At 36.7% G+C, this 24,481-nt stretch overlaps 1 protein-coding gene and 1 long non-coding RNA gene across 7 annotated transcripts in view; both read right to left on the reverse strand.

Annotated features, from left to right (window-relative positions):
* The window catches only part of LOC128653626 (transcription elongation factor A protein 2), a 229,859-nt gene extending 205,717 nt beyond the window's left edge, over positions 1–24,142 (reverse strand). For 4 of the 6 annotated variants that reach the window (XM_053707032.1, XM_053707031.1, XM_053707029.1 and 1 more), the window contains exons 1-7: positions 23,416–24,086; positions 22,453–22,515; positions 22,223–22,331; positions 22,015–22,087; positions 21,767–21,811; positions 3,132–3,200; positions 1,690–1,758 (exon numbers count right to left, since the gene is read on the reverse strand). In XM_053707032.1, the coding sequence (XP_053563007.1) occupies positions 1,690–1,758; positions 3,132–3,200; positions 21,767–21,811; positions 22,015–22,087; positions 22,223–22,331; positions 22,453–22,515; positions 23,416–23,484 (497 nt within the window). In that variant the 5' untranslated portion in view covers positions 23,485–24,086. The other 2 variants (XM_053707026.1, XM_053707028.1) reach the window with 2 other exon arrangements.
* On the reverse strand, positions 12,620–17,808 carry LOC128653627 (uncharacterized). The gene is made up of 2 exons (XR_008401370.1): positions 14,055–17,808; positions 12,620–13,951 (listed from the first exon to the last, which is right to left on the reverse strand). It is a non-coding gene; the product is annotated as an uncharacterized LOC128653627 (long non-coding RNA).
* Positions 24,143–24,481: the final 339 nt, after the last annotated feature.

The following is a 24,481-nucleotide window of genomic DNA, read 5'->3' on the forward strand; positions in this document are numbered from 1 at the left end:
GATTTTTAGATCAGTATCTGTGCGTATTATTCTTTATAGTAGTCTATTACATGCAGTGATATGAAAATTGGTGTATACTGTCCCTTTAACCTTTTCCTGGAAAACTTTCATGACCATAGCCCACACAATTCAGATTTGGGACTCTACACAAAACAAATACTCCTTATGCAGAAAGGGATGTAAACAGCCACGTTATCTTCATTAGTTTCCCCAGAAAACCAATTTCTGTTAGATAAGTGGGCCAACCGAGGACTCTATAGGATAGCAGATGTTCTGAAATTCAACTCTATCCTTACTTTTTACACAATATCTGGACCCTTCAGATAATAAGTGTTGGTATCAATACCGCCAACTGAAGTCAATTAATATATAAAGCTATAGGTAGAAATCTCAATACACTAGATTCTTGATTGGATAGGCTTTGCCTAGCTAGACAAAGAATGAAAGGAACCATTGGTCTAATCTAACCACTTATTAACAGTTCTTCTACTCAACTAAAACTTAGTTTTATGACTAAATGGGAATCTGATTTAAATAAGGAACTCTCTTACTTGCAATGGAATAAACTATTGAAACAGTGAACCACATTTAGTTGCTGTGTACACTTAAAGGAAAATTACCTAAAACCTGCATACAGATGGTATCAGACCCCCTTCTCATTTTCCCCATAAGGTAACTTGGAATGATTATACTGCTTTAGAGGTTGACATTGAGAAGGAACATACTTCCATATGGGGTAGTCTTGCACACATGTAAAACAAATATGGGATAAAACCTCAAATGTAATCTCCAGATTATTTAATACAGATATTCAGTTATCACCGGAACCCGCTTTATTGCATTATCCCTTAAGAAATTTATCTAAACACTTGAACAAATTAATATTTAATATATGTACGGCATCTAGACTATGCATTGCAAGATTTTGGAAGACCTCCATATAAGAATTCAATACAGTGTAACACAAAATAGATTATGTATACCAAATGTCCCACTCAGCAGCAGACATTCTAGACACCAAAGACCAATTTGTCCAGATTTGGGAACCATGTATTTCCTATATTGAAGCAAGGAATAGGTCTATTCCTAATACATAAGGGTGGGTGATACAGAACCGGGTACACAGGGGAGAGGCAGTTTACTATGATCTCACTCTGGGGAGCTAGGTTGTTGTACTTGACTAGTTTTTTTGTTTTGATTGTTTTTTGTAATCCTTCAACAGGGGATAGATTAAATGAGAGCCAATAATTAAATGTGGATAAATTATCTAGGAGAGCAAGAAATGTCAGCAACCTCTTGTAGTAATTAACTGCAATAGCCATGTAATTGCCCATTGTTTGTTTATATTGATATGTACACCTTTTAATTTTTTCAATAAAAATGATTGAAACATAAAATATTCCTTAACATTTACACTCATTGCTTGAAAATGGGATTAACCAGTTGCTTACAGAACTATTTTGACCTGTGATAGAGGAAAAGCAAGAAAAAAAGGGTGTAACTGTAATCCATGCAATTAGTTCTACCCATGTACTGAAAAGTATAAGGTAAAGAATTCCTTGTATTTCTGCACATTCACTCCTGCAGTCTCAGAGGGCAGAGTGTTTATACTAATTAAATAAATACACTATTAGTATTCACTGAAGTTCTTTACTGATATTAATATAAGTGTTTTCTGAGTTACAATACCTTTTAAGTTTTAGATTATCAGGAACAGTTTGGTGGCTTTCAGGTCGAGGAGATGACTCAGGACATTTGCTGCAAAAGAAATTAGAATCTCACTGCAATACTCTTATTGTTTTGGCATCTGAATCACTGGACTAACATGGCACAAATCAACATAGATTCATACTTATATGGGAAATGATAGAGTAAAATCAAATGCTCTCTGAATCATGAAAGTTTAACTTTGACTTTACTGCCCCTTTAAAGTTAAAGTAAATTCTCATTCAAAAATAAAAAAGATAGGAAATTCATGGGTTTCTGCTTTTACTCAATAGGCAATTTGAAATTAAATTAAAGGTTACATACAACCTTTCCCACTGTATTATGGGTAATTTTATGTGCTGTTATTTATCTCAACCCAGTACAGACATCTATTTGCTGGGCAGACGTTGGATGCAGGAATGTCTCAGATGGTATTTGTAGACAACAGGGATCTATTTAGGCCTATCCATATGATAGGTTAACATCTGGCCCTAGTACCCAGGTAAATCACACGTTTCAATGTTTTAAATCAGAGGGGAAAAATCTCCTGGAGGAACTGTCTCTCTGGCAACAAACATTTACTTTGCAGTGTTTAAAAAAGCTACACCCCTTCAAACTTAAAGGGATATGAAACCCAAAAGTTTTCTTTAATGATTCAGAGCATGCAATTTTAAGCAACTTTCTAATTTGCTTCTGTTATCATTTTTCTTTGTTCTTTTTGTATCTTTTGTTAAAAAGCACTGTTGTAAGCATAGGAGCGGGCCCATTTCTGCACTATCTTGCAGCAGTTTACAAGAATGTTATCCATTTGCAAGAACACTAGATGGCAGCACTATTTCCTGCCACGCAGTGCTCCAGATGCCTACCTAGGTATCTCTTCAACAAAGAATATCATGGGAACGAAGCAAATTTGATAATAGAAATAAATTGGAATTTTTTTAAAAACTTGTATGCTCTGTCTGAATCATGAAAGAAAATGTTTTTCTTTTACAATTAAGACGACTCATACAATTTTACACAACTCTCCATTTTCATTCTATTATTAAATTTGCTTCATTCTCTTGATTTTGCTGAAGGGGTAGCAGTGCTCTACTGGGAGCTAGCTAAACACTGAGCCAATGACAAAAGACATATATGTGCAGCCACCAATCAGCAGCTAACTCCCAGTAGTGCATTGTTACTCCTGGGCCTACCGAAGTATGCTTTTTAACAAAAAGAGAACAAACCAAATTAGATAATAAAACAATGACCGAACACAATGATGTATTACATTTGGGGGTGCATGAAATGACATAAACAGGAATTCTCATAAATCAAAATTTCATCATTGTGAAAAATGATTGTTATTAATAAGGTCCCTTAAAGCACTGCCTGCCTGCTCTGATCAGTTCTGACATCTGTAGCTACGCGTGTTACAACAATACCTTTTTGGTTTAGAGCTGTCCGGCGTAGTCTGCTGGCTCTGTGTTTGGGGTGAAGTCTCAGGATATTTGCTGCAGAAGAAAGGATAATTGTTATGGATTCTCTACACATTAAAAGGGACAGAGAAGTCTCAGATGTTAGTGCAGGGCATATTTCATTGTGTAGGAAAGCACAGGCATGCAGGCAGAAATGACTGTCTGTTAGACCCAGTCAACTATGTACCAATTAGCACCAGAAACATTTTCTAAGTCTCTTTTTAAGTCTCTTGTATCTGCAGTTACTCTGCTTTAAATGGATAGGAAAGTCAAAATTAATCTTACATGATTCAGCTACAGCATGTAATATTAAGACACTTTTAAATTAACTTATATTTTTAAATGTGCTTTGTTCTCTTTGTATCCCTTGTTGGAAAAAAATACACACATATCCTACACTAGTGGTAGCTAGTTGCTGATTGGTGCCTGCACACGTTTGTCTCTCAATTTATTTTTATTACCAAATTTGAAGATAGATAGAAAGGTAGTGTGCTCCTCTGGAGCACTATAGAGCAGCTGTTTATGAACACTGCTGCCATCTAGTGTTCTTGCAAATGTATAACACTGTTAAAAGCATTCTTGCAAAACTGTGATCTCATTAATATTTTTAACTTTACATTAAAAAAAGTGCATATTAATACATAAATTGACTGAGCCCAATAATGTAACTTTTAAAGAATGTGCAACCAACCACAATATGCAGCTAGGGATTCAAGGGGTTAAAAGTTTAAACTTTGGAAGCATCCAGAAATCCTGTGAAAAGTGTTTTTTTAAAGATTGGACTAGCACTGTAAAGTTATCCCATTGCAAAGTGTAGGGTGTGTTGTCATGTGACAAATGCATTTAAAAAGCTTATTATAAGTGGTTTATTCCAATGTTTTCAAATATGATGTAATTGCTTTGAATTTGGAATATTTGTTCTATTGTATATTATTCTATTTCTATATTCCATAATTTGCTTAAAATTCATAAGGGGCTTAAAACAGAATAGGACAGGATATAGTTCTCTCTATATATATATGTGTGTGTGTGTGTGTGTTATTATCCTACTATAAATGATATTACTCAATTATTGTTGGTCTTCCAATAAGATTGCTGGGCTGGCATCATTTGTTGTTAGTTCTTTATAAACTTAGTTTAGGTCTTACAATATGGTCAGATCTTAAAGACTGACTTAAATATTTAATAAGTATATCTGAGAGATAATCATCTGTAACTCATCTATCGTTTATTTTTCAGGCAGATTGGGGATTTCTATGCCCCTATATCTAAGTAACCTGTCTCCAGCAAAGGGAAAGTAAAATCAAAATTAAACTTTCAAGATTCAGACAGATTTAAAAACATTCTTATTTGTTTCTATTATCAAATTTGCTTCATTCTTAAAGTAACTTTTGTTGAAGAGTATACCTAGATAGGCTCAGGAGCTGCTATGCACTGAGCTAGCTGCTGATTGGTGGCTTACCATATGTGTTCAACTAGATCCTAGCAGTGCAGTGTTGCTCCTTCAACAAAGGATACCAAGAGAATGAATAAAAAAATAAATAGCAGCAAATTGAAAAGTTGTTAAAATGACATGCTCTATCTGAACCAAGATTGTTTGATTTTGATGTAATTGTCCTTTGAAGGCATTTTATTTTTAGGCTGATTAGATTCATCTCATTGTTCGTAACTTGTTTTTGTTCCCATAGCAAGGACAATTCTGCTGTTCCCACATAGCAATATTAAGCACTCGTCAGTCACATATATAGCAGCACCATTAACTAATTGACAGCTACATAGAGAGCAGTATATGTCACTTGCTAGTAGAATAGTATTAATTCCTTGTGAGGCACATTCAGATCATTATTTTCAGCTTGTCAGCTGCACACAGAGTCCTATCACCCCTTGTTGGTACATTTAGAGCAATACTAACCTATTGTCAGCTGCACACAGAGTCCTATCACCCCTTGTTGGTACATTTAGAGCAATACTAACCTATTGTCAGCTGCACACAGAGTCCTATCACCCCTGGTTGGTACATTTAGAGCAATACTAACCTATTGTCAGCTGCACACAGAGTCCTATCACCCCTTGTTGGTACATTTAGAGCAATACTAACCTATTGTCAGCTGCACACAGAGTCCTATCACCCCTTGTTGGTACATTTAGAGCAATACTAACCTATTGTCAGCTGCACACAGAGTTCTATCACCCCTTGTTGGTACATTTAGAGCAATACTAACCTATTGTCAGCTGCACACAGAGTCCTATCACCCCTTGTTGGTACATTTAGAGCAATACTAACCTATTGTCAGCTGCACACAGAGTCCTATCACCCCTTGTTGGTACATTTAGAGCAATACTAACCTATTGTCAGCTGCACACAGAGTTCTATCACCCCTTGTTGGTACATTTAGAGCAATACTAACCTATTGTCAGCTGCACACAGAGTCCTATCACCCCTTGTTGGTACATTTAGAGCAATACTAACCTATTGTCAGCTGCACACAGAGTCCTATCACCCCTTGTTGGTACATGTAGAGCAATACTAACCTATTGTCAGCTGCACACAGAGTCCTATCACCCCTTGTTGGTACATTTAGAGCAATAATAACCTATTGTCAGCTGCACACAGAGTCCTATCACCCCTTGTTGGTACATTTAGAGCAATACTAACCTATTGTCAGCTGCACACAGAGTCCTATCACCCCTTGTTGGTACATTTAGAGCAATACTAACCTATTGTCAGCTGCACACAGAGTCCTATCACCCCTTGTTGGTACATTTAGAGCAATAATAACCTATTGTCAGCTGCACACAGAGTTCTATCACCCCTTGTTGGTACATTTAGAGCAATACTAACCTATTGTCAGCTGCACACAGAGTCCTATCACCCCTTGTTGGTACATTTAGAGCAATACTAGCCTATTGTCAGCTGCACACAGAGTTCTATCACCCCTTGTTGGTACATTTAGAGCAATACTAACCTATTGTCAGCTGCACACAGAGTCCTATCACCCCTTGTTGGTACATTTAGAGCAATACTAACCTATTGTCAGCTGCACACAGAGTCCTATCACCCCTTGTTGGTACATTTAGAGCAATACTAACCTATTGTCAGCTGCACACAGAGTCCTATCACCCCTTGTTGGTACATTTAGAGCAATACTAACCTATTGTCAGCTGCACACAGAGTCCTATCACCCCTTGTTGGTACATTTAGAGCAGTGTTTTTCAACCAGTGTGCCGTGGCACACTAGTGTGCCGTGAGAGATCCTCAGGTGTGCCACGGCAGACTGACAACAGTGTGACATATTTTTTAAACTTTGCTTGTTTTTTACTCCCAGTGCAGGGGTAGTTTGTAGGAGGCATGGCATAACAGCACAATACATACAGTATGTGTGTGTTTGTGTGTATGTGTATATATATATATGCTGTATTAGGCTACAATATGTGATTTTTTTTAAATTTTGGGATGGTGGTGTGCCACAGGATTTTTTAATGTAAAGAAGTGTGCCACGGCAAAAAAAAGGTTAAAAATCACTGATTTAGAGCAATACTAACCTATTGTCAGCTGCACACAGAGTTCTATCACCCCTTGTTGGTACATTTAGAGCAATACTAACCTATTGTCAGCTGCACACAGAGTCCTATCACCCCTTGTTGGTACATTTAGAGCAATACTAACCTATTGTCAGCTGCACACAGAGTCCTATCACCCCTTGTTGGTACATTTAGAGCAATACTAACCTATTGTCAGCTGCACACAGAGTCCTATCACCCCTTGTTGGTACATTTAGAGCAATACTAACCTATTGTCAGCTGCACACAGAGTCCTATCACCCCTTGTTGGTACATGTAGAGCAATACTAACCTATTGTCAGCTGCACACAGAGTCCTATCACCCCTTGTTGGTACATGTAGAGCAATACTAACCTATTGTCAGCTGCACACAGAGTCCTATCACCCCTTGTTGGTACATTTAGAGCAATACTAACCTATTGTCAGCTGCACACAGAGTCCTATCACCCCTTGTTGGTACATTTAGAGCAATACTAACCTATTGTCAGCTGCACACAGAGTCCTATCACCCCTTGTTGGTACATTTAGAGCAATACTAACCTATTGTCAGCTGCACACAGAGTCCTATCACCCCTTGTTGGTACATTTAGAGCAATACTAACCTATTGTCAGCTGCACACAGAGTCCTATCACCCCTTGTTGGTACATTTAGAGCAATACTAACCTATTGTCAGCTGCACACAGAGTCCTATCACCCCTTGTTGGTACATTTAGAGCAATACTAACCTATTGTCAGCTGCACACAGAGTCCTATCACCCCTTGTTGGTACATTTAGAGCAATAATAACCTATTGTCAGCTGCACACAGAGTCCTATCACCCCTTGTTGGTACATTTAGAGCAATACTATCCTATTGTCAGCTGCACACAGAGTCCTATCACCCCTTGTTGGTACATTTAGAGCAATACTAACCTATTGTCAGCTGCACACAGAGTCCTATCACCCCTTGTTGGTACATTTAGAGCAATAATAACCTATTGTCAGCTGCACACAGAGTTCTATCACCCCTTGTTGGTACATTTAGAGCAATACTAACCTATTGTCAGCTGCACACAGAGTCCTATCACCCCTTGTTGGTACATTTAGAGCAATACTAACCTATTGTCAGCTGCACACAGAGTTCTATCACCCCTTGTTGGTACATTTAGAGCAATACTAACCTATTGTCAGCTGCACACAGAGTCCTATCACCCCTTGTTGGTACATTTAGAGCAATACTAACCTATTGTCAGCTGCACACAGAGTCCTATCACCCCTTGTTGGTACATTTAGAGCAGTGTTTTTCAACCAGTGTGCCGTGGCACACTAGTGTGCCGTGAGAGATCCTCAGGTGTGCCACGGCAGACTGACAACAGTGTGACATATTTTTTAAACTTTGCTTGTTTTTTACTCCCAGTGCAGGGGTAGTTTGTAGGAGGCATGGCATAACAGCACAATACATACAGTATGTGTGTGTTTGTGTGTATGTGTATATATATATGCTGTATTAGGCTACAATATGTGATTTTTTTTAAATTTTGGGATGGTGGTGTGCCACAGGATTTTTTAATGTAAAAAAGTGTGCCACGGCAAAAAAAAGGTTAAAAATCACTGATTTAGAGCAATACTAACCTATTGTCAGCTGCACACAGAGTTCTATCACCCCTTGTTGGTACATTTAGAGCAATACTAACCTATTGTCAGCTGCACACAGAGTCCTATCACCCCTTGTTGGTACATTTAGAGCAATACTAACCTATTGTCAGCTGCACACAGAGTCCTATCACCCCTTGTTGGTACATTTAGAGCAATACTAACCTATTGTCAGCTGCACACAGAGTCCTATCACCCCTTGTTGGTACATTTAGAGCAATACTAACCTATTGTCAGCTGCACACAGAGTCCTATCACCCCTTGTTGGTACATTTAGAGCAATACTAACCTATTGTCAGCTGCACACAGAGTCCTATCACCCCTTGTTGGTACATGTAGAGCAATACTAACCTATTGTCAGCTGCACACAGAGTCCTATCACCCCTTGTTGGTACATGTAGAGCAATACTAACCTATTGTCAGCTGCACACAGAGTCCTATCACCCCTTGTTGGTACATTTAGAGCAATACTAACCTATTGTCAGCTGCACACAGAGTCCTATCACCCCTTGTTGGTACATTTAGAGCAATACTAACCTATTGTCAGCTGCACACAGAGTCCTATCACCCCTTGTTGGTACATTTAGAGCAATACTAACCTATTGTCAGCTGCACACAGAGTCCTATCACCCCTTGTTGGTACATTTAGAGCAATACTAACCTATTGTCAGCTGCACACAGAGTCCTATCACCCCTTGTTGGTACATTTAGAGCAATACTAACCTATTGTCAGCTGCTTACTGAGCAGAATTATCTCCTTTTTACACAAAGCTGGACAGATAGCTCAGCATGCTAAGGCACTGTGGCTGAGCTCTGTAGCAACCCAAGGGTCCCCAGCAAGTTCCACTCAGCCTTTCATCCTTCCAAGATCGATAAACTGAGCAGTGCCTTGAGACCCCTATGGGTGATTAGCCGTGCTTTACAAGTACCCAATACATACATGCACAAATACAGAGCAGAATGCACTGAGCTACATATAGGGTAGTATAAACTCCTTGTCAGCAGCAGAGAAAGTAATATTAAAGGGGCAGTATAGTCAAAATTAAACTTGCAGGATTCAGATAGGGTATGCATTTAAAACAACTTTCCAATTTACTTTTATCATCAAATTTGCTTTGTTCTCTTGGTATTCTTTGTTGACGGCTAAACCTAGGTAGGCTTATATGCTAATTTGTAAGCCCTTGAAGCCCATCTCTAATTTCAGTGCATTTGGACAGTTTTTCACAGTTTGACACTGCTGTCATGTGTGTCATATAGATGACATTGAGCTCACTCCCATTGAGTTATTTATGAGTCAGCACTGATTGTCAGTCTGTCAAAAGCACTGAGATAAGGGAGCAGTCTGCATAGGCTTGGATACAAGGTAATCACAGAGGTAAAAAGTATATTAATATAACAGTGCTGGTTAGGCAAAACTAGAGAATGGTTAATAAAGGGATGATCATTCTTTCTAAACAATAACAATTCTGGACTGTCCCTTTAAACCCTTGTAATCTGCGTAAAGGACAATATTAAAGGGACATAAACATTCCTATATGCTTGTTGTAAATAGTTTTATGTTTTTAGGGGGATAATTTCATCCCACTTTCCTGTAATTTAATTCTGAAAATTTTGGAAACACAGACTCCAGACTTCACAACTAACACTGCTATATTCAACACAGCAATTATTTGCTCACTGTAATAATTCATTTATATGTGTCCCTTATTGACCTCATTACAGAAGATATTATAAGGAAAACATACAGTTCAACATGGTGGGACACTATTTTATTAATTGAAAGTCCACTTATTTCTTCAATATTTGCAAAACAAATATAATTTAAACATTGCAGCATCTGCTTATTATTAAAAGGCTAATACTTGCTTTGAAGGCATCATTTTGTTTAGCTTTTAGTTACTATTTAAAGCCCCTTTATGCTATTCTTCCTTTTTTTTTTAACAATTTTAAGTAATCCGTCTTCCCTCAAGGATAGTTGTTCAGTGTGAACAAACATCTTATTTTTGTTTATGTGTAATACCTTGTCTGCCATTGCTAGGTAAATAATGAGTTATTCTGAGGGGTTTCAAAGTGAACACAAAATTGAGTGTACTGCATAAGATTTGATATTAGAACAATGCAGGATTAAATAAAATGTATACATGTTTGTATAATAGGTAAATTAACACAACACTCATTTATTTATGTGCTTACCGGACACTGGCCTATTAACAGCACACATATGGTATCCAGCTATTTAAATGTAAATTTGGCCGCGTGGATACAGAGCACTACAGAAAACTTTTTTAAAAAATGGTTTTATTGGATGTTACATCATAATAACTAATACTACAATTAAAGGGACACTCGAGTCAAAATTAAACTTTCATTATTCAGATAGAGCATGCAATTTTAAACAACTTTCCACTATACTTCCACTAACAAAATGTGCACAGTCTTTTTATATTTAAACTTTTTGAGTCACCAGCTCCTACTGAGCATGTGCAAGAATTCACAGAATAAGCCTGTATGCATTTGTGATTGGCTGATGGCTGTCACATGGTACGTGTATGCATTTGTGATTGGCTGATGGTTGTCACATGGTACAGGGGGATTGGAAATAGACATAACTTTTAAAAGTGTCAGAAAACAAATCTACTACTCATTTGAAGTTCAGACTAAGTGCTATTGCATTGTCTTTTTATCTTGCATTTGTCAATTATGCAAATCTACTGTGTTGACTGGTCCTTTAATACAGTTATGGTCCTCCTGAAAAATTTGCTTTAACCCTCTATTGTTTGACATTAGACATAATAGGTAGTTTATGACTTGAAATTAAGATAAATCTCTGCTATTCTGCTCAGGAACCCATTCGATGAGATGACATCATAACCCGGCGAAGCAACATACTCTCTACTTTTTCTTTCCTTCTTCTTTTTTCCTTTCTTCTCTTTCCTTTCTTTCACTTAAAGCTGTGTTGATGAGCGCTATATAATAGATGTTACTAATGATTATTTAGTCAATGGGTAATATTAGACAATCAGAGTGCTGTATATGTAGATTGCTCCCTCCCATGTGAGACAGTTAGGGGGGAACGTGGACAGGTATAAATCTTAGACCCTCACTTTAAATTTTATTGTAACCTAAATGTAACTATCTTATATGACATGTATGTTTCTAACTATTTTATGTGTTTTGACACCTTGAAAATGTAATAAAAACTATTTAATCATAAATGTAAATTTGCCCTATGAACGTATTGCATGATTTAACCTGTGGCTGTAATTATATAATTAATTATATCATTAATACAGAAAGCTAAAGATGGGTGCACAATGCAGGGCAGCAGCTTCAAAGGCTAATAAGATACTAGCATGTATTAAAAGAGGCATTGATTCAAGGGAGGAAAGCATAATTCTGTCATTATATAAAGCCCTGGTAAGACCTCACCTTGAGTTTGGAGTGCAGTTCTGGGGACCAATTGCTAAAAAAGATATTGCAGAACTAGAAAAAGTTCAGAGAAGGGCCACAAAGCTAATAAGAGGATTGGAGAAATTAACCTATGAGGAGAGGCTAGCCAAACTGGGTCTGTTTTCTTTAGAAAAAAGGCGCTTGAGAGGTGACATGATTACTTTATATAAATATATTCAAGGCCCATATACAGAGATGGCAGAAGCTCTGTTTATTCCAAGAAAATTGTTTCTGACAAGAGGTCATAATTTAAGGTTGGAGGAAAGGAGATTTAATCTCCTGCAACGGAAACGTTTTTTCACTGTAAGAGCAATAAAATTGTGGAACTCATTACCAAAGGAGGTAGTGAATACCAATACCATAGATACATTTAAAAATAGTCTGGATAAATTTCTGTATATAAACAAAATTCATGGATATGATTGCTAGTATTAAATGGGTCACATTTTAATGGGGTTATTTAAGCCTAACTGGAGCTTTTTGTAAGTATTTTAGATTTGTATAGGTTGAACTCGATGGACTTCAGTCTTTTTTCAACCTTATCTACTATGTTACTATGTTACTATGTTACATATCACCTGACCTACTGGAAAACCTGATCTATGACTCAGTACACAATTGGTGTACCTAAATCCTGGTTCTGGTGCCTGGACCATTCTGGTGGTATTTTACAATACATTATCAATGTAATTTTAGCATGTTGTTGGTTTCAAAACCTGGAACAGTGCAACGGCTTCTGCGTGAACTTCCAAAGAACCCAAGTTGGTAAGAGGAGGTACAAAAGGGTAGTAAAATGTAAGACCAAGTGGTGCTTTGTTTATCTATTTTTTTATTTTGTTCTAATTGTTTTCCATAATTTAAGACATGCTTACATTCAATATTCTTTATATTCTGTTGTTATTATTATTATTATTATTATTATTTAAATGTTTCTTCATTTTAGGCATGTCAAACTTAAATATGTCATTTAGATTGATACAGTAGTGACAAAATGTATATTCTCCTGTTTAACTTATATCATGACTCAATATAGTTATTCTCTTTATTGAAATAAAAATTATTATGTACATATAGTTTATATGATTAATTGATGTTATAATACCTTTACATTAATCTATCTATCATCTATCTAGTTTAATAAACTAAATTTGAATAATAAATCTATATTTATTGATCATTCATGAACACATGAAGTTATGCATAAGGACAGATGCATCATTAACGGTTATGTGTTGTACAAAGTCATCATTCAACAATAATTGACAACAAAATAGTTTCTTCCCCACACACCCTATAAGAGGTCCTTGTCTTCTGAGCTTCATTTGACTGGTTGTTTGCCAGGCATGTTTCTGGGTATTAGAAGCCCCTACTGCAGATATATTTTCAGAAGAATTGGTTATTGCACTCAAGCTTAGTTCCTTTGACAAATTTTAGGCAAAGTCAGATATATCATTCTTTTAGTTTGTCTCCTGAGTTATACAACAGGTTGTTATTTTATATGCATGCAAGCAAAGCTGTTAGATGTTTCTCTTTATTATTATACCCAAGGAAGTAGTTTGAAACCTATTACCCTCTAATAATGATAATATTCAGATGTATATAGTTGATGACTAGCAACCTAAGATTAAGCTCCTCTAGGGGGCGCGAAACGCATCAGGCCGCCTGTCCCTCTTGTTAGCCTGTGTGTCTGCCTTGCACTTGAAGGTATTCGTTTTTTGTATTATTTGCTTCTTTTTGTATTTTTATGGAATAGCACAATAAAGCCTTTTTTTGCTTTTATACCTACACCGAGTAGTGCCTGCATCCTCTTTGCTTCAGATGACTAGCAGCTATAGTTTTTCTTTTACTGTTAGATATAGTTTTTGGGCTTTGCTGGAAGTGTCATATCCTTACGTGAAATCTAATGAAAGGTCACACTCTGAGTAGGGTAAGATAGAGTCCTTCTTGCTTATAAGTATGACCTTTTCAAAGATGTTTGTTATTAATTTTGAGTATGTTGTTTCTGTTCAGGATCAGGTTCTCAGTTTCTGGGTGAAATCGAGACACTAAATGTTTTGTTTGAATAACCTTCATGCTCATAGGTTGGTGGTCTTCTAGAGCTCTGATGATTCCTTCTCACAGTCTGCCTGAATGGAAACATTCATCTAATATACATAAAAACATAAGTTAAGTAATCAATATTTATATTTTCTATGTCTGAAAGAAAATTAAATCTTGTGGGCTCAGGTTTTTTTAATATTTTCTCACCTGACTTCCTGATGGTGCATCCTCTGTTTCTACATCTTCTTTAAGTCAGACAACAGCCACCTTAAATATTTCATTTCTTAGCATTTCTGCCTTTTGTCAAGTGAGAATGAACCTCTGCAATGTTGAACTTCTGATATAAAATCATCAGCCTGATTTATTATGTGAAAGGACTCCCATAGTTCCCTATTTCCATAGTTCTTCCCTGGTATAACACCATGAGCAGTGACAGTTCAAGAGGGTTGCTAGAGGGTACCATGCATCCCCATTCATTATTCAAGCACCTCCAAATCTCAACTGCCCTAAATTGTTAGTGCCTTTTTACATATCCAGCTCTTTGTGCAGAGCAGGGTGGGGTGGGAGATGACAGAGAGAGAAAGCAGATTTAATTTAAACATATAAATAAATACACAGGAATACACAGCAGAAGAAGATGACGTCCCTAACCTGTACCACTTGAACACCTGATATTTATCTTGCAATCAACATTTTGTACCAACAAATGGTATAGTTTAGAACCACCCCTACTTGTGCAGTATAATGTAAGTAAGCCAGTGGTTCTTATTGTTTTGGGGTGTAGCAATTCTAGACTGTACTAGCCATGGCCATGCATTTGCACCCTTAAACTTAAAGCTTTCATCTGCCCTAAACAACCAGTGCACTGCCCAGGATATGGAGTGGGGTAAAAGAAGGAGAAGAGGGAAATTTTAAAAAAGTTAGGAATAAGTAGTAGAAAACAACCAGCAACACCTTGTACAATCAATATTCAGCTTGACGGTCACCCTTGCAAGCACTACTGATCGAGGCAAATCTTTGTAGCTGACCACAAACTTTCAGCCTTCAACAAGCCAGGGAAGCCTCAGTACGAGTGAAGGTGCCAGATGCCATGGCCTATATTGCTAATATATAATATAAAAATGACACTGTAAATCCATTTCAACTTTAAATGAAGACAAGACATTATTATCCCTTCAAGTGGCTTTACCTAAAGGGTAACTGAAAAATGTCTTCCTTCAGCCTCTTCATGTCCATTAATATCAGGTGCTTCTTCTCCAGTCTTTCTCCACAGTCTGGGCTTCCTACAGTATTCCCTTCAACATATATATTCTAAGTGGTGTTTATGTTAATTGTTAAACTTGAGCCCATCAATTATTTTAATTGGTTAATCCCATTTACTAATAAAAAAATGGGCTTTTCACTGACTGGAGAAATGTGTTAGAGGCTATGACAACTATTAGTTTGCAGTGCAACAAGATCAAGGTTAAGATGCCAGATCAGCCATTATTTGTGTCAGGGAGATATTGTGCTTAGGGTTAATTGTAGTTGAAGGAAGAGAGGCCCTTTGCATTAATTGGATAAACTTACAGATAATTGGTTAAAATTAGAGATAATATCTCCAAGTAGAGGCCAGGTAAGTGGTGGTTACTGTATATTACAGTTGGAGTTTAACTGATTGCAGCGGAATACTTATTTGTGATGCTCCATACTGGGTTTTGTGGTTCAGCAGCAGCCAAGCAGACTGCCACACATATTAGCAGCAGTTATAGGATACTTTATTATATTATAGCCACTTAATTCTTTAGATGATCAATTTTTGAGCCGCACAAATAGGTCGCCTGACCCCCTTTATTGATAGCAAGAGGACTGTTGCTGTGCAGCAGCTCTGCAGCAGTCATAAGTGGGTCTCATAGGAACCATGCCCAAAAATGGCTAAAGAGGAATTAATTAAAATAATTACACAAAAGTTGATTAATTTTCACAAAATTAAATATAAAAAATAAATGGACTAGCCCTAACCTAATTCCTAATCAAAAAGTGGTGATATTTTGAATGTTGTTGTGACAATGAAATATGAAATCTTGTGTCATTTACATTGCAACATTTTAATGCACCTAAAATAAAAGTACCTTAGAACGCATATTGTAAGTATGTGTCATACAGTTTTCCTCACATGAAAAACCCTACATGACCTTCAAATAAGTGTTCACCTACCAAGCAGAGTAAATATTTTTCAGGTATCTGTATTTACAATCTATTGTGATTAAATTCCATGGTTTATTTAATCAGCCACTTTCTGTAACATTTATATTTAGCTGCACTTCCTTTATGAAAAGAAAGAAAAGAAATAGCGTGTCACACAGTTCATTATCCAATAACGCTCCAAAATATCATAAACATAAACCAGAACAGCCCAAAGACCTCATCCAGACCTTTAAAGTTGTTGTGGCGCTTTCACAGTAATTAGTCATCAAAAAAGAAGTTCCACACTTCTCATGTGTAGTTGTACCATATGTTGTCAATTTAATATTATATACAATAAACATATTAATGATTTTAATAGAATTTTATTTTGATGCATTATGTTTAGTGTAAGTGTGACTAGAAAACAAAATCATACAAACATGTTTGTCAGGGACACCCTTATAAATAAGTCATAACCTGATAGTTGTACACTCACAAAGGAAGTGCACCCATGAGTTGCAGAGACAGCAGTGTGTGTGCCAGAGTCACAGAGGGCTCAGAGTGCTGCGGTGACAACTCAGTGGGTATGAATAGCATCCTGTGTTTTGGCCCCTTTGTAATTATGCTATTGACATTTTGGATAATACACTACTGTGATTAGAGTTGTCAGCTGTTCTTTACTAAAATACTGGGCAACCTGTAGGTGACTGGATACAGGTAGTAGTTGGGGGCCACACAATGCCCCAAAAAGCTCTACCTTAAACCCGAGCCTTGATCCCACCATGTATATTTTTCACAACTGAACTTGCCTTCACTTTGGCGGCCAATAACAGAAGTACACATTAATGATTTGACTCCCTTGACTACCAGGAACACACATACAGCAGGCACCGTCTCTAACACATAAAACTGCATGTTTTCCCTTCCTTGGCTGCCAGTAACACATAGAATATAACATACAAACTGGGCCATGTGTAATGCATGGAGACATAAGAGGCATTTTACATTTTGCTGCCACTCATGAGACTAAAAAAATAAATAAAAAAAGACAGTGTGCTCCTTCACACAATGCAGTCCAGACTAAAAGCCTTTTATTTCCCAATAGAACTGCCACTGGAGATGGAGAGAAGCGTCAGGACATTTGGAGAATGGAAAAGATCTGACAAACCAGCAGGGATAGACTCCCACCTGCATTACCAAAGGGTACCCTAAGCATTTATCCCCTACGTTTTCCCAGGGGGTTGACTTTACAAAACAAGGCTGCAAAAACCCAAATGCAGTTAATAGATAAGTAGTGACTTGTAATAAAGTTGTGCCACTTAAACACTCAGGCACCTTCAATTATAGGCTCCAGCCTATCAGCAGTGGCGTTCTTTGCCCAGGGCCAACTCTATAATGGGATCAGGGGGAAACACAGGAACCAAGCAGCATTTGACAGGATCCAGGTGCAGCATATAGGGAGAGCATAATCCATGTGACTGGTCAAAATAGTGCACTTAAAGGGACATTAAACCCAAAAATTTTCTTTCATGATTCAGATGGAGAATACCATTTTAAACAACTTTCTAATTTACTTCTATTATCTAATTTGCTTCATTCTCTTGATATTCTTTCCTGAAAAGCATATCTAGATAGGCTCAGTAGCTTCTGATTGGTGGCTGCACATAGATGCCTAACGTGATTGGCTCACCCATGTGCATTGCTATTTCTTTAACAAAAGATATCTAAATATTGAAGCAAATTAGATAATAGAAGTAAATTGGAATATTGTTTAAAATTGTATTTCCTATCTGAATCATGAAAGAACATTTTTGGGTCTAATGTCCCTTTAAAGCAAAGGGTAGCACTGCTATGTTATATAGTGCCTAGTACATGAAAAGGGGAGGGTGACACTTATGTAAGTACATTTGACACTTATGTAAGTACTATTACATATATATTGTTGCACCTTACTCCACAGTGAGGGAGCAATGAGATCTATTTCCTAATTTGATTTGTTGCTCCTGCTGCTTAATTCATATAGCCATGGACACAGTCCACAAAAGTAGCGAACTGTAAGTACTGAAGCAATTTTTGTGTGTTGGAATCTTCCGTTTCCAGCTCAGAATTATCTCTCATATGCGATTAATTAATAGAGTACCAGCATGTTCTTATTAAAAACTCCAATCTTCTGAATTTGAATATTTAAAACTGCTAAGTATGGTTGGGTTTAAATTGTAGTGGACAGAGACTTTGGTCTTTGACCAGGCAGCACAGTGTCTTGAAGTTGAAGATAGCAGCACCTTTATGCAAAAACCACAAATTTATTTCAAACCCAAAATCTTGGGTATGAAGTAAATCACTTTATAGGGATTCTGAACCCAAATTTTTTCATTCATGATTCAGAAAGAGCATGCAATTTTAAGCAACTTTCCAATTTACTCCTATTATCATTTTTTTTTATTCTCTTGGTATCTTTATTTGAAAAAGCAGGAATGTAAGCTTACGAGCCGGCCCATCTTTGGTTCACATTTTGCCACCAATCAGCAAGCGCTACCCAGGTGCTGAACCAAAGATAGGCTGTCTCAGACGCTCACATCCCTGCTTTTTAAAATAAAAATACCAAGAGAACAAATAAAAATTGATAATAGGAGTAAATTAGAAAGTTGCTCTATCTGTATCATGAAAGAAAACAATTTAAGTTCAGTATCCCTTTAACTTTCTGTTGTGAGCAATCTTTCAGGCTAATGTACTTTATTCATTCAAATGACCCAAGTACAGAAAAACTTTTGATTAATCAGATTTTTGTCATGTCCTAACAAACACTATTTTAAAATACAAATGTATAATCCCTATAGATTGCGCAAATAAAGTCTCCAGTTTTTAACCCTTTGTGTGCCACTAAAAACAATCAGTTTTTACATACTGCCATCAATAGTGGAGGAGCTATATATGCACTTAACAATTTCCATAACAGAAGCTACACGTATCACCACACCTCTACCATTCCCCATTACGTGCCACAAAGGAAAGTTTACAAAGAAAAATACATTCCTATACAAAATGTCTACATAATGGCAGTAAATGCTGTGATTGTAATTAGTACATGATAAGGCAGCAGATAGTGCAAATGGAACTTATGGAACATATACACACACTGTGCAAACACTACAACATGCACACACTACAAAAATAGACACTACAAAAATGTATTTAGGGTTTTGGGGTTAATAGGGGTTAATTTACACTAAAGACTATATACATTTCATGCTCCTCCCTCTGACATTGGCCAGATTACGAGTGGTGCACTAACCGTTACGAGCGAGCAAAAAGGGGTTTATCTCGTCTGTTTGCGTGCATCGGGTGTAGCGCGCATATGACGTTGAAAGTAAACGCGTTCACTCAAGCGCAATTGAAGTTAACGTGACTTCAGAGCTCTGGTTAACTGTTGTGCGAGACTATAAAGCTGTTCAAAACACATCAAAAATATTTAAAAGTACAGTGACACTCATAATAACACTCTGATAAAAATTATTTTTCAAAAATGCAATAAAAAGTTATAACGGCTCAAAGATATGAAGTCTCAGATGTTAGAAAAATAGAGATACATACATATACATGTCTAAGTATGTATATGTGTAAGTGTGTGTACAGATGTATGTAGGTATTTATATGTGTATCTATTAATACATACATATGTACTGATATAAACACATAAATACAAATATATATATATATATATATATATATATATATATGTGTGTGTGCGCGCATTGGAGCCATTTGCAGTCTAATACCAGAAAACATGAAAAATGTATGCAATATTCATATTTAATAAAGTGTTTCTGCATTTACTGTAAATATTTCACACTCCATGTTCTTCACATTACGGAATATGTTCTAAGTATTTATAAATAGATATTCCTATATGTATCTATACCTATATATAATTTTATATATATATATATATATATATATATATTTATATATATGTAGGCGGCACCCATAACTAAAGGGAGGCAGGGAATAACCTCAGTGATATGGTTATAAAATGTATTTATAGCTTAAAGGAACTGTCTACTCCTGAATTTTTATTGTTTAAAAAGATAGACAATCCCTTTATTACCCATTCCCCAGTTTTGCATAACCAACACGGTTATATTAATATAATTTTTACCTCTGTGATTACCTTGTATCTCAGTCTCTGCAGACTGCCCCCTTATTGCAGTTCTTTGAACAGACTTGCATTTTAGCCAATCAGTGCTGACTCATATGTAACTCCACGGAAGTGAGCACAATGTTATCTATATGTAGGCTGACCATATTGCCGCTTTAAGAAGGGACACATATGAAAAATACATGTCAGAGTTCTTATACAAAACATTTCTTTAAACAGCCCTGAAAACAGCCCTGACATATGTATTTTTCATATGTGTCCCTTTTTAAAGCAGCAATATGGTCACCCTATGATCTATATGGAATACAAGAACTAGCGCTGTCTACCTCTGACAAACTGTCAAAATGTACTGAGATAAGAGAAGGCCTTCAAGAGTTTAGAAATTAGCATATGAGCCTACCTAGATTTAGCTTTCAACAAAGAATACCAAGAGAGCAGAGCAAATGCGATGATAAAAGTAAAGTGAAAAGTTGTTTAAAATTGCATGGCCTATCTAAATCTTGAAAGTTTAATTTTGATTAGACTGTCCCTTTAATGTCCCTTTAAAGAGCATATCACACACAAACTAATAAGCTATTTTTCGTCTAATCAAAGATATCTCAATCCTGATGCAATAATTTTAAACCATAGCTCTCTCTTTAAATCCATATTTCCTTTAACTTATTGTAACAAATAAGTTACTAAAGTGAAAAAAAACCTGCTGTAACTGTCCACAGATTCACCCATGTGGTTGCATGGTCACATGACCACTGCTGTAAAATGTTCAACAAAATCCTTGTGAGGATGTATAAGCACTCGTACGTACGTTACCTATATTTTACTATCCTCTGTTCGATCACCCAAGACACCTGCTGCCACTTTAACTTAAAGGGACAGTAAACCTTAAAATTAATGTTATATAATTCTGCACATAGTGGTTGGCTAATATAATGTTATATAATTCTGCACTATGTGCAGAATTATATAACATTAATTTTAAGGTTTACTGTCCCTTTAAATGTGACTCAGCCCACCACATTAACCCCTTCCTTGACTATCTGCAATACTCATATGCACCCTGTACCTCCACAGTTTAATAATAACATAAATCTGAAAACATACACACATAAGTACCTTCCTGCCCTAATCGCCAATCTCTTAAACATACTAATTTGCTCTGTATAGGCAGGCGATCATTGTGGTTAAGTTAAGGGGAAACATAGACTTCTTGCTCTCCCTAGAGAGATGCAACTGCACCTCACTGATGAGGTCCACAGAGGTTGAAACATACACCTAGGGTTTGTTGCTTTCCCTTGTTTAGAGGAGAATTGTCTGGAGTTTTTTTGTTAGCATCAGACTGACAAACTAAAGGATATTTTTGCTCTGTGAACAGCATAGTGAGCTAAAAGAGTCTGCACCCTGAATGGTACTGGTCTGTCAAACAAGCATGAAGGTTTTCCATGTGTCTCTCTCTCTTTTCTTTTTTCTTTGTAGTCAGGAAATATGGAAAATCATAAAGTCTAACTGGCATCATGTCTGATCTAGATGGTAGGACACTGTAAGTTGCTAGACATAGAAAGTGGATTAAAATTTAAAGAAGATGAGGGGAGGAAGTTACCTGTGTTTGTCTGCATGCTGCTTCTTTGTTGTTAGTGAATGAAGTCTGTAAGGTATAAGACAAATTATTGTCAAGGTGAATGCTTAAAAAAAAAGATATCTATGCAAAACAGTATATTGATAAATCAATTAAATAACTACACATATGCTGTTGAAATGGGAGCAGTGGTGTGAGGGAGAAACCATGGAAGAAGATAAAAAAGGGGGGTCTCATAGCTAAACAATAGAGAGTATGATCATATTACCCACCGATCTGATCCTCCATGTGGTGGAGAAGTCAGCTTTGAATTTGGTGCTGCACTTTTGTCCTTGTATGAAGCATCTGAAGGGTTATAAATAAAATAGATCAGAAAGGGATGAGAGAGAAAGAGAGAAAGTTGGATGCACATCTCTAACCCCCCCATACATTTTTATTCAGCCCCCCCCCCCATCCCTGCCCTCTTGACACCTCTCTCACCTAGTAATCTCTTCCAGTCCTTGATGAGGGTTTTGGCCAATTCTTCAACCTCAGGCTCCTCACTACTCTTCTTCTTCACTTTATTCACTGTTACCCCTATCTTTGTACTCTGAAAGAGTTTAGACAATCAGACTGTTAGATAAAACAGGAATCAGCCATATCTCCCAATACTTCCACCCATAAAAGTAATAATATTTGTTTTTCTAAATCAGAATATGAGTAATTCTTACCCTCAGAAGGGGTATTGTGATATTAAACTTCTGCAGCTCCCTCAATAATTCTAGGACTCGATCCTGGGGGTAAAGAAAAAGGTGAAAACTATGAAAAAAAGATGCTGAGGGGGTATGTGGTCTCTCCCTCAATTTACTTCCTGTGCAACTACACTCTGCTACCCTATTGCAATTACATTTTTTATCTAAATATGCATTTAAAGGGACATTAAACCCAATTTTTTTTCATTCATGATTTGGATAGAGAATACAATTTTAAACAACATTCCAATTTACTTCTATTATCTAATTTGCTTCATTCTTTAGATATCCTTTGTTAAAGAAATAGCAATGCACATGGGTGAACCAATCACATGAGGCAAATATATGCAGCCACCAATCAGAAGCTACTGAGCCTATCTGGATATGCTTTTCAGGAAGGAACATCAAGAGAATGAAGCAAATTAGATAACAGAAGTAAATTAGAAAGTTGTTTAAAATTGTATTCTCTATCTGAATCATGAAAGAAATTTTTTGAGTTTAATGTCCCTTTAACCACATTCTCAATTAATTCTCAATTTACACTCTACCTATCTGCTTTCTTTCTCTTCCTTTATCTTCTACTTCCTTTTCTACTATGATACATAAGTAGAAACATATGACCCCCCCCACTTTTCCACCCCTCTTCTCTTTATATGAAAGTTTATGCAACATTTTTTGCCCCCCCCCCCCCATGTATCAAGTTAATTTTCTTCTACACTAGGTTCATTCTCCTATCCCCCCCCCCCCCTTCATTTGTTCCTCTCATTATTTCTCTCTGCCACACTCACAGGTTCTCCTCTCCCCACCTAACACCCAACCTCCCATTTCCTACTTCCTGTCTTTACTCACAATGCACATCCCCTCACTCTTCTTCCCAGTATATATAAATGTCTCCAAATCCATTCTTCTCCCTTCCCCATCAGTCCCACTATAACTCCTCACCATGCTTCCCTCACTCATTCGTCTCTCCAGCCTTCTCCCGATCTTCAGCAGCTCCTCTTCTGACCCCATATTCTCATGTGGTCTGGCAACAGGTGCAATATAAATATATATCTGAAAGTGGGGGTGTATCTCTTTATATATACAAATGGATATTATGTCGTTGTTTAGAGAGCCTTGTGTATGGATAAATGAAAGTATTTGTAATGTATGTATTTGTTTTTATGTACTGCTTAATTGTTTGCAACTGTTACTGCATAACACTGAATGCCTGCAAACTTATGTGTATAGGTAAATGTGTGTGTTATGTGTGTGTATGTGCGTGTGTGTGTGTGTATGTATGTGTGTGTGTGTTTGTGTTTAAGTGTGTGTGTATGTGTGTGTGTATGTGTATGTGTATGTATGTGTGTGTATGTGTGAGTGTTTAAGTGTGTGTGTATATGTGTGTGTGTATGTGTGAGTGTATGTGTGTGTGTTTAAATGTATGTGTGTGTGTGTATGTGTGTGTGTGTTTGTGTGTGTGTATTTACGTGTACTTTTACTATGTGTATGAGTATTACTTTCTGCTTATATACTCTGTCTGTTTATATGTTATCTGTGAATGCTTTTTTTACAAAAAATATATTATTTTTGCCTTGAATTTAAACTATTGCTGTGTGTTGTGTGTGTATATACAGTACCTGTTCTGTCTATATGCAGGGTCTTCTTGCAGACTCTCAGAGGGGAGGTGTGTCCAAAATTATAAATAGACCCAAGGACTTTGAGCGAGATACAGAAGAAGGGGGTGTGTATGACAGCTGTACACACGAGTTAGTTGGTTGCATACAAACACAGTGAGCAATTCACAAACATATAGTAGTACATACACTACAATAACAATAAGTGAGAAGCACAAAACACAGACGTAACTGAAATCATTCAACTGAGTGTCATACAGTGAACCAAAAAAAATAGTTACATTTATTTATGCAAATTCACTAGGCAAAATGTATGTGAACAGTATTTTCCTGTTAATAAAAGATGCCCTCATCTGTCTTGTAACATAACAAATGTTTGACTAACCGTGAAT

The sequence above is a fragment of the Bombina bombina genome, chromosome 3 (genome assembly GCF_027579735.1).
Source record: "Bombina bombina isolate aBomBom1 chromosome 3, aBomBom1.pri, whole genome shotgun sequence".
NCBI classification, from domain to species: Eukaryota; Metazoa; Chordata; class Amphibia; order Anura; family Bombinatoridae; genus Bombina; species Bombina bombina.